Raw genomic sequence first — 12647 nt, forward strand, 5'->3', positions numbered from 1 at the left:
TATGTAGGAAACCCATACACACGTTGTAGAAAATGTTTACCCCTATATGTAGAAAACTCAAACACACGTCGTAGTAAAGTGTATCACTATATGTAGAAACCTCAAACACACGCCGTAGTAAATGTGTACCACTATATGTAGAAAACTCAAACACAGATCGTAGTAAATGTGTACCCCTATGTAGAAAACTCAAACACACGTTGTAATAAATTTGTATTACTATGTGTGGAAACTCAAACACACGTCGTAGTAAATGTGTACCCCTATGTAGAAAACTCAAACACACGTCGTAGTAAATGTGTACAACTACTTGTAGAAACCTCAACCACACGTTGTAATAAATGTGCATTACTGTATGTAGAAAACTCAAACATACGTCATAGTAAATGTGTACCCCTATGTAGAAAACTCAAACACACGTTGTAATGTATGTGTACTACTATATGTAGAAAACTCAAACACACGTCGTAGTTAATGTGTACCACTATATGTAGAAAACTCAAACACACGTCGTAGTAAATGTGTACCCCTATGTAAATGTGTACCACTATATGTAGAAACCTCAAACACACGCCCTAGTAAATGTGTACCATTATATGTAGAAAACTCAAACAAACGTCGTAGTAAATGTGTACCCTATGTAGAAAAGTCAGCCACACGTCGTATAGTAATTGTGTACCCATATATGTGGAAAACTCACACCTGACACGTCGTAGTATATGTGTACCAGTATATGCAGAAAGTGCAAACACAGGTCGTAGTAAATGCGTACACTTAAATGCAGAAAACTCATACACACATCGTATTAAAAGTGTACCCTTTTATGTAGAAAACTCAAACAGGTCGTAGTAAATGCGTACCCTTAAATGCAGAAAACTCATACACACATCGTATTAAAAGTGTACCCTTTTATGTAGAAAACTCAAACAGGTCGTAGTAAATGCGTACCCTTAAATGCAGAAAACTCATACACACATCGTATTAAAAGTGTACCCTTTTATGTAGAAAACTCAAACACAGGTCGTAGTAAATGTATACCACTATATGTAGAAAACCCATACTTGACACTTTCTAGTAAAAGTGTACCCATATATGTAGAAAACTCAAACACAGGTCGTAGTAAATGTGTATGCTTATATGTAGAAACCTTATACACACGTCTTAGTAAATCTGTACCCCTATATGTAAAAAACGCATACACACGTGCTAGCAAACTTGTATGAAAATTCATATACGTCTTTTTAATGATGTCCGACGATTTTCTAAACTTCATATTTTTGGTTTTAAGTAAAGGTTGGCGACTAGAATCGCAATGTTCTGAATTCGGACATTTCAGACACACGTCGGAACAGAAAACGTATTCGTTCCCGCACAACATCACTATTTATTTGTCAATTACTGTTATCTATTAACGCAAGTATAATTACAATTTGCCAGAATTTGCCTGGGTGTAATACAGAAACAAAAAACAACACAGTTCTTTACAAGCAGGTGTACTTTGACTTTGTGGTCATAAAACGTTTATTTTTCCATCTAAACATTTCGTATTTACGCGCTGGCAATATCTTTTTTTTATTAGATAATTTAGTTCTTATAAGAGATATTTTGATTATGATAAATAATAAATGACATATAGCCCTTGGACAGCTGTTAAATTGTCAAACATATTGTAAAACGTTTTTGCTAAGTATTTAATCATCTCTCGGCGACGTTTTATTTCCAGTCTATGAGAGCTTTTTTTTTTTGACAATTTTGTCAAGGTTTAAAACAATTCACTCTAAATTAGGCGCGAGATTCAGTTGATAACATAATCGGTGCTTTCAGTGGCAATTAATGTATTACTGTACGGTAGATCAATAGGTTTTTTTTAAACTTTAAATTAATTTACAGAAAATGCACAATTATTCTGTCTTTATACACCTCTGGTGGATTAACTGCACTGTAATCAAGACAGACTATATATAGTAACGATGAAGGAAAGTCACTTAAAATCACATATGCAAATCTGGTTAAAGTATAACTGACATATGGTTTTAAAACACAAAGATTTTCAAAAAGAGCTCGTGAAGAAATAAAGGTAGCATACTTGCAAAATTCAAATCTAAATTCAAAGAAAATAGATCTGCAAAACATCCTGTGAAGATATGTATAATATAATTCCCATATAACAGCGATATAAAGAGTAAAGCTATTCATTAATATTATTTATTTACAACTTACATCCGTGACACTCTGGTTTATATAAAAGCAAACACTTCCAACAGATATACGTATATATATATATATATATATATATAATACTGTAGTAATTGTGTATAATGCATACAGAGAATATAAGTGATATTTCTCTTGAAAAAAAATCTGTAAGAACAACCTATGAAATATATTACTGTCTCTAATGTTCCAGATGATTTATGTACTCTTCCATGTCATTTTCTCACTGTAATGTATTATCATTCTGGCTATGTTTTATGCCAAAGAATTTTTTGTTCGTATTCGCTTAAACAGCTACATTCAATTTCAATTTCACGCGCTCCCAATGTTTAAAATAAATTCACCTATATAATATTAAATGTATAATATACTTTAAAACACCAGGCATACAACAAGCAAATAATATAAAATAATTTTTAGGGTTTACTCACATTGTGAATGATTCTCTAAATGCTTTAGATTTACTAAAAAGTAGCATTTCCCCATAAATGACACGGCCACTTGTAAGAGATTAATAAAGTTTATATAAGTCTAATGATTAAAGTATTCAATAGCTTAACAGAATACATATAACATTCAAAAAAGAGAGTTAACACACAATTTGCATCAACAGAAGACAACATTGAATGATACCTGGCTGAATAAAGTCTATACCGTTTTCATTAAAAAGTGAATAATGTGCTGTATTAATGTACTAAGTATATATACCCAACCTCTGTAAGCCGTACTTCAGGGTAGCAAACAACTCAATAGAATCGAAGATATTTTCTTTCCAGCTGGACTAATTACCACAGTATATCAACTTTTTCGAAATTCTGAATACACTGATAGAATAAAAGATATCACGTGCGTGTACAGTTAAACCTGCCTTAGCGACCATATGTATTAAGCAACCACTTGCCGTAAACAGTCGGCTAAATGTTCTAATTCCATATTCTCTTAAACGGCCACCTGAGCTGGCTGCAAAACACATATTTAAATGTATCGTGGTATAATTTAAACGTTTACTTACCTTGTTGACTATTCCGTTACTGTTTATTTCTTCTAGTGTTGTCCGTAATATACATCCTCCTTGTCCACAACACACTATCACAACCAACGATGTCAATAAAACAGTCTTCATCTTGTGAAAATTCCTGATAAAATATGAAACTCAAGTTCTAACAGTATCATAAAAGTCCTCGTTAACAGAAAGGGTTTTTAAATAACATGTACCCATGAATAATCGTATGAAAAAAATCAAGTTATGAAATGTCAAAGTACACTCTATGCAATATATCAAAAGACCTACAATCCTTGAGAAAAGAAGACGCGATGATTAAGTTTAAATGTAGATCGATTTTAAAAGGACAAGACCACTTTGTAACTACATGTTTACAAACTTAAACCGTCTCCATACTTTCTCAGCAGAATCCAATGGAATATTAGCTTCGGTAAACACTGTGAATATCCTATGTTGTATACACAATCTTGTATTAACTTTTGGCCTTAATGAAGTCGTAGACAGGACTCAAAAAGGTAACTTATACATAAAACTAATATAATTGAAATGAGCCGCGCCATGTGAAAACCAACATAGTGCATTTGTTACCAGCATGGATCCAGGTCAGCCTGCGCATCCGCGCAGTGTGGTCTGGATCCATGCTGTTCACTTTCAAAGCCTATTGCAATTACAGAAACCGTTAGTAGACAGTATGGATCCTGACCAGACAGTCTGGATCCATGCTGGTCGCAAAGCCACTATGTTGCGTTTCTCTTGGCGCGGCTAAAATATCTTTCAAATCAAAGTCACTGCTTTTCTGTGAAGACATCCACGCTTTATAAATGTCCGACATATCTTGAAGACAATGCGACAAGGTAACTATTTCACCTCATGTTTGATTACTAAATTGGCATTTTACACAAGAATATATATTTACTGTTGTGTAAAATCAACTTGACTTTGTCAAGTATTGGATCACTTTTCCAGATTCGAAGACAGAATGACCGGAACATCATCACGGGCTTTCGTAAGAAAGCCAAAGTCAATCGATAACCCCATTTTTACCAAAATCAATCAAAATCCATCTTTCTAAAATGTTTATTAATGTTAAAGTAGTGATTTTTGAAAATAATGTGGCTGATTTTTTTTATCGATGCGAAAGATTTTATATCGCCTTATTTGTGTACCATATTTAATTATATATTCGATGCATGAACAAAGGGAGTCATTGTGCCTATATTTAAAAAAGGTGATGCAAATGAGTGTTCAAATTATAGAGGTATTACTCTTGTAAATGTTATAGCAAAAATATTTTCATTATTACTGAGAAACAGAATGAACAAATGGTGTGAGAGTGAACATGTTATTAACGATTCTCAGTTCGGTTTTTCGAGATGGTCACGCTACTTCTGATGCAATTTTTCTGTTACATGCTGTCATTCAAAAGGTTTTAGCTAATAATTCCAAGTTATGATGTATATTTGTAGATTATAAACGTGCCTTTGATACTGTCAACCGTGAGGCATTATGGGACAAACTTATTAAACCAGGTAAAAGTTGCAAGATGTTTAGAATGATTAAATCAGTATATAACAATGTTCAGTCTTGTGTACGTATGTCAAGCTCTATGAAAATGTCAGAGTTTTTCAATGTCACTATCGGCTTAAAGCAAGGAGAACCCTTGTTACCGATAATGTTTATTCTTTTTGTAAATGATATCGTTGATAATCTTGATATGAATTCTTTGACTGAGAATGACTTAGATTTATTGTCAAAATATCTAATTTTATTTGCAGACGATATTGTTTTATTCACAACTGACCCAAATGGTCTGCAAGCACAAACTGACAGTCTATGGCACTATTCTGTTAAATGGGGCTTAGAAATTAACATAGACAAGACTAAAATCTGTATTTTTGAGAAACGGAAATGCAATCATAACGTAGATTTTTTCATAAATGATAAAAAAGTTGAAAATGTTGACAGTTTTATTTATTTAGGAATTAAATTTACACGTACAGGAACTTTCAGAGATGCTGTTAAGCTTCTACATGATCAAGCTGTTGGAGCTTATTTTAATCTTCTGTCCTTATTTGATCGTGTGGACATGGATGTAAAAACAAAACTGTCTTTATTTAATTAAATGGTCCTACCTATTTTACTATATGGCGCAGAAAATTGGGGTGTCTACAAGTTAAAAGAAATTGACAAGTTACATGTTCGGTTTTGTAAATACCTCTTGGGTGTTAAAAGTCAGACCCCAAATTATGCGGTGTATGGCGAATTAAGGGGTACTACCTTTGTCTGTTGTTTGTAAAATAAGAGCAATGAAAGTTTGGTTAAAGATCATGAAGAACCCTAATTCTGCTTTATATGACATTTATCTTGACCAATGTAGAACTATTAACTGTATTTGTTGGTCAAATCAAATTAACTCTATTATAGATCACCTTGGTTACACTGATATACGCATGAACATTGATAATAATTTGAACAATTTCCCATTGTTGAAAAACAGATTATATGATCAATTCATTCAAGAGTGGAGTGAATCTATAAATGCTATGCCTAAATTGGACAGTTACAGTAAATATAAAACGTCATTCTGTTTTGAGGATTATATTGTGAAAATAAAAAATATTAATGGATCGCGATAATTTTATTTTCACGGTACTTGGTAAAATCCAAAAACAGGTAAAGCAGGTGTATTTTCCGATAAGTGGTGTTCATTTGTATATTGTAGTAATACTACTTTAGACACGATGCGTCATTCCATAACAGATTTGTAGTCAAGTGGATAGTGTGTCGGATCTCTATTCTTTTTATGTTTGTATGGTGTAGGTTCGAGCCCTTCTTTTTAAAAAAGATTTTACTAATTCTATTTTTGCAGGTCTTTTTATATTATCTTTTGTATTTATTTTTGCTTTCATTCTTGCAAGAGTTTTCTCTATTCATTTTGCAATGTTAATAGATTTAATATCGATTCTAATATGAGATCCCCTGAAAAAATATTAATATGTACTTAGTATAAGTGCACAAGAAAATCATGATACAAATAGTTTTACCTGCATTCTTCTCCAGGTAAAAACATGTTAAAAAAAGAAAAGAAAAGTAGCTCGTCCCGTATTCGAACCAGCACCGTAAGCTTACAAATCATACGTGTTAACCACTAGACCACGCCGCTATTTACATCGGTTTTGCGATATAAGATATTTGTCATGTAATGTTTCCACCTGATTCCCTATTTCATTGTTATGGGTTGATCCGGTATTAGTAAATAAAGGCCGCGTTTTGTTAATACTGATTTACTTTTTATTTTCACAATATAATCCTCAAAACAGAATGACGTTTTATATTTACAGTAACTTTCCAATTTAGGCATAGCATTTATAGATTCACACTACTCTTGAATGAATTGATCATATAATCTGTTTTTCAACAACGGGAAATAACAGACTATGTAAGATATGTAACCAAAATGTTGTGGAGTCACAATATCATTTCATTCTTTGCTGTAGTAAATATACAGATATTAGAAAGAAGCACATGGCCCACTGTTCAGAAATTTAATAATTTAATGTCTTCGAAAAATGCTAAGCTGCTTGTTAAGATAGCCAAGTTTATTAAAGAAGCCACACAATATAGAGTCAATACACTTAAAAATAATACATATACTTTCACGAAAATTGTTATAATTATATGTTTTGTTTGTTTGAATGTTTCCTAACATACTTTTGTAATTTATACGTATGTTTATTGTATGCATACACTTTTATTTTGTTTTTGCACCATATATTTATACCTGTATTGTATTGTTTGTTAATATGCCATGTTCTTTTTATATTTGTTAATGGCCAAAGGCATGTATAATGCCGAATTTGCCGAATAAACCTTGAAACCTTGTTAATAATACGCAAAGGCCCTTGATTGTTTTAAGATCATTTTACGAGAGTATGATTTATCTAAAAATATTTCCTGCTCTTTATCACGCAGCAGTTTCTGTTCATTAATTCTCGGCGGAAAATATAAAGTTGAAGAATGTGTCTGCACTCAAAAAGGCGTAGGAAACGAATAAACTAAAATAATTTGGTCTGGTCTATAACAGTTATTCATGTCGTTTTGGATATAGAATACTTATAATTATTCTGCATTACTTATTTTGTAAAGATATTGATGAGTCGCGATACAAATGCGACGTAACTCGAGAGTCTCACTGAATACATACCTCCGATCGTCATTATTATACCAGGGTGTTATTTTGCACAAGATCTCACATTTGTAAAAGTGACAATTTCTCTTTACGAGGTAGAACATAATTACGGGATACATTTAACAAATTTATCGTTTTTCTCAATAATACAAGCCTAGTCAGACGAATCGGACTGTATTAAAGAACGTTAGATGTTATAGAATACATAACGCAGTGTTATTATTTCGTTTATTTCTTCATGAATAAAGTTATATACCCTGCAAATATGGTATCAAGGGGTAATAATAAACCCTGAATCAGCACAAATGCAAAACTAATTTCACGATGTAAGCTTACATAATTATATAACATATTTATTGTCTGGTGAAAAATATTCAAAGTAAATTCATCATTTATATGTACTAAATACGTCTGAAAAGGGTCATTGAGTAATATAAAATTGCCAGATATGAACTTGTAACCCTTGAAATAAAGCATAAAGTTATGAAAAGAAGCTGGACCTTTAAAGTCTTTAAAATGCATGGGAACAGTTTATGATAATACATACAGTTATCAACAATTTAGCTTTTTATTATTCATTTGAAGGAGGAAGCTATTTATGCAGTTTTTTTTTAAATATACACTTAAACGTGGATGGCAGGCCTGAAATGTTCATTAGCATGACTAGAAGTATAATTATATTTGTGTGAGGGTGCAGCCCGGGTGCCAAATATAGACTCAGGAGTGCAAATATGCACACAAAAAGGTCATTGCCGTTTAATGAGATGTGAATTACAAACCTAAACACAATAAAGATTGGTCAATTGTCTCAATCAGTTAGCCATAAACTATCGACGTTAACGATCAGTTTTTCACGACGACGACGGATAAAATGACGTCAAACTGACGTCACACATCCCTGGCGATACTATACTGTTACCGTATATTCTGCCAGCTTCTGGTTATTGTGCCCACTATATTTTTCTTGGCTTTTAAGATTCTGTGATACGCAATTTTGTTACTATTAATAATAAGGTTACTTTGCCCTCTTCCGGTTATTGTCTTGGATAACAGGATGATTTCCCATGCAATTTTGTTAATGTTTATAGCAAAGTATATAATAATTATAATATAAAAGCAGAAAATATGACCCTTTACCATAGATTTGTCTAGTGATATAACGTACAGAGACACATCGGCATATGAAAACATGAATATCAATGAATACTTGTATATATTTAGAAGAAGAAATAATTTGTTAACGTTTATTTACTTTGAATGTATGCCTACATGTAAACAGATTTAAAGTATTTTTTTTATTTATTAGAAAGAAGATCTTACCATAAAAGCCAAAGTAATCCCAAACAAACACTATATTTCCATTCGACTTGAAACTATTAAAGCAACTTTCATATTACATGTATATTGCAATTCACTGGATGTAATGAAGTCTTAAAAGCCTTATTGCAGTACCATACACAATGTCGTATCTAAACTCATGATACAGAAAATCGGCTCCAAACCTTCTAATTACACATCGAATGTCCGTATCTGTTATTGGCTCGTGTTGATCTGATATCAATACAATGTAAAAAGCCAATTTTTGGTAGGGTACGACCTGATTACGATTTTATCAAGTTTCAACGTTATTTTTCCAATTTGATCATTGCTATAGTAACAGGTAGAGATGTAACCAGTAATTGAGAATTCGCCACCCGTATCAGTGTTTATATTGCGGTTTTAACCATGTGTCAGCTTTTATATTAATTTATTCACGTAGTGCACACTATAAATATTTTCATCTTTTGTATGCTAAACATTTGTTAAAAAGTGTTATATTTCATTCAAGCAGAGTAAAATGCACGATGTAAATGCAAAACAGCATTCTTAATAACTCAGTGCAGATGTTCTAACTAAGATAAACATTATGTAGATGTTGTTAGATAAACATTCTGTTACTGTTGTAACTAAGATAAACATAATTATAGATTTTTTTAAATATGATAAACATTTTGTGGATGTTGTTACTATGAAAAACTATTTTTGCAGATTTTGTATAGATACTAGTAAACATTTTGTAGATGTTGTAACTATAATAAACATTCTGCAGATGTTGTGATTATGATAAATATTTTGTAGAATTTTTAAATATGATAAAGATTTTTTTAGATGTTGTAACTATGCCTTTTATTTTGTACATGTTGTAACTATGATATACCTTTTGTCGGTCTTGTGACTTTGACAAACATTTTGTAGATGTTGCAACTATGATAAACCTTAAGGCCATTGCTTCATTATAATAAACATATTGAAGATGTTATAATACATAAAACAATGTGTAGATGTTGTAATTATGATAAACTTTTTTGCAGATTTTGTATATATGATAAATATTATGTGGATGTTGTAACTATATTTTTAAACATTTTGTTGCTTAATATGATAAACATTTTGTAGATGTTGTAACTATGGAAAAATGTTTTTGCAGATTTTGTATGTATAATAAATATACTGTAACTAAATTAAACATTCTATAGACATTGCAACTATGATAGATATTTTGTAGATGTTGTAACTATGATAAATATTTTGTTGTAGATACTGAAACTATGATAAACATTCTGAAAATGTTGTAACTATAATAAACATTCTGTAGATGTTGTAACAATGATAAACATTCTGTAGATGTTGTAACAATGATAAACATTCTGTAGATGTTGTAACAATGATAAACATTCTGTAGATGTTGTAACAATGATAAACATTTTGTAGATGTTGTAACTATGATGAACATTTTGTAGAAGTTGTAACTATGATAAACTGTTTTTGCAGATTTTGTATATATGATAAACATTCTGTAGACGTTGTAACTATAACTAACATTTTGTAGATGGTGTAACTATGATTAACATTTAGTAGATGTTGTAACTATAATAAACATTTTGTAGATATTTTAACTATGATAAACGTTCTTTAAATGTTCTAACTAAGATAAACATTTTATATTTACTGTAACTATGATGAACGATTTTGCAGATTTTGTATCTATGATAACATTCTTTTGATGTTGTAACTATGATGAATGATTTTATAGAAGTTGTATCTATGATAAACATTTTGAAGATCTTGTAACTATAATAAACATTCTGTAGATGTTGTAACTATAATGAACATTTTATAAATGTTTTAACTATGATAATCTGTTTTTGCAGATTTTGTATATATATAAACATTCTGTAGATGTTGTAACTTTGATGAACATTTTATAGATGTTTTAACTATGATAATCTGTTTTTGCAGATTTTGTATTTATACAAACATTTTTGTAGATGTTGTTTTTGTTTGTTTTGGGTTTAACGCCGTTTTTCAACAGTATTTCAGTCATGTAACGGCGGGCAGTTAACCTAACCAGTGTTCCTGGATTCTGTACCAGTACAAACCTGTTCTCCGCAAGTAACTGCCAACTTCCCCACATGAGTCAGAGGTGGAGGACTAATGATTTCAGACACAATGTCGTTTATCAAATAGTCATGTAGATGTTGTAACTATGATGAACATTTTATAAATGTTGTAACTATAATAAACATTCTGTAGATGCTGTAACTATGGTAAACATTTTGAAGATTTGTAACTGTGATACACATTCGTTTGACGTAATTCATTGTTCAAACTAGATGAATTTATTACGTAACCTTTATTGTTTTACAGTCCAGCCATTATGCTAAAAATTGACTTCCCGTTAGCCAAAAAAAAAAAAAATAAAAATTAAAAAAAAATGGGGGCACGCGCATACATTTAGACGGGGTGACCCCTATGAGTGACCCCTGATTATCGACGAATCAAAATACGGCTTCCGTTTTCAAGTTAAGCATTTCTACTTTCATTATCTTTACTACCGGAAAATGGTGTCACCCCGGTATAGAAGTACTTCCGGGTCGTTGTATCCTAGAAAGTAGTTCTTTGAAATTTTGAAGTTCCCAATTTAACGCTATCCCTACTTTGACATGTTATATTCCAAATGTATTTATTGATACTGTGTACATTTTTTGTCATTTCTGATGTCTTTAACAGTTGTTTTATGTGTGTTTTTCAGGATTACATTTCTGTGCGGAAGGATTAAAAAACTAAACCAGACTGGTGGCCATGACAGATGTCAGTGGGAAATTTAAACATGGACTAGATACTTTGATGTGTGCAAAAAAGTTCATCGTTGATGGTGTGTTTTTCTGTGATATATTGACTGGGATAGTATACTCTTCAGAAATACAGAGCTGTCAATGCTGCAATTTTGTTTGTGAAAATCACAATCCATGTCCAAAAGTGCTTGTTTTACTATACAGCAAGAAGAGAAATTATACTGGGCCGACACCTATATGGCAAATTCAGAAAGTGAATACTCTCAGCAACCATAGGGTTTACAGTCATGAAACTTCACACACTAGTAGCTGATAACAATACAAATCAGTGGCTAAAAGGATATTTCCAAGGTTTGTGAAATTTAATTTTCTTCAAATTTTAAAAATTCAGTAGTTGAATTTTCTTTGAAATTTGAGTATAGTTGTCTCCTCTTGATTTGTCAGTCTTCTACTATAGTGCAAAGACACTGAACAAGCAGGAAGCTTTAAAAAGGCTATATAAAAAGAAGACACATAGTTTTTCCACTTTAATTTTAAGAAAAAAATATAAATTTAAATTTCTTAAATTTTTTAAAAAAATTTCTATTTCGCATAGCGTCTCTTTCCGAAGAATTTATAAGTATATAATATATGTGAACATGTTACATAGTGCCGCAGTAGACCGTGGATGAACAGTGTCGTATGTGTGGAAGCTGTACATTTTGACCCGGATGGGTTTATAAATGAGGCTATAGTCGGTTTCGTAACAGGAGTCGAGAGACTGATTGCTTGTCGGGCCTGGATCTCGAACCGGTCACGGTGTTATTACACTGATGTTAAAGCCAGTCAGCAGGCGTCTCATATATGATATAAAGAAATTGCGTGAATGTTCGTTCCTTTGCGTATGAGACGCATAACTAATATTACACGAAATAATTATTTTTCTCATTTCAGTCAAATCCAATGTGCTACCGGCATTTTGGCATTGAAGGACATTGCTTACCGGTGTGCCGAGTGCATTGTCGGCATTATTAATGTTTAACAAGTTTTCTTTACACTGACAGGACATTGGTTTGTATACACAGGGAATTACATGGAGGTTGCTTCAGTGTGATAAAATAGTTGTTGTTGTTGTTTGTGTATTATT

At 31.8% G+C, this 12647-nt stretch overlaps 1 protein-coding gene across 1 annotated transcript in view; it reads right to left on the reverse strand.

Annotated features, from left to right (window-relative positions):
* Positions 1–9058, reverse strand: part of LOC123561182 (fasciclin-1-like) — a 191185-nt gene extending 182127 nt beyond the window's left edge. Inside the window, exons 1-2 of the mRNA XM_045353421.2 lie at positions 8727–9058; positions 3227–3350 (exon numbers count right to left, since the gene is read on the reverse strand). Coding sequence (XP_045209356.2) covers positions 3227–3337 — 111 coding nt within the window. The 5' untranslated portion in view covers positions 3338–3350; positions 8727–9058. The remainder of the gene's footprint in view (positions 1–3226; positions 3351–8726) is intronic.
* Between the last annotated feature and the right edge of the window lie 3589 nt (positions 9059–12647).

The sequence above is a fragment of the Mercenaria mercenaria genome, chromosome 10, assembly GCF_021730395.1.
Source record: "Mercenaria mercenaria strain notata chromosome 10, MADL_Memer_1, whole genome shotgun sequence".
Classification (NCBI taxonomy): Eukaryota; Metazoa; Mollusca; class Bivalvia; order Venerida; family Veneridae; genus Mercenaria; species Mercenaria mercenaria.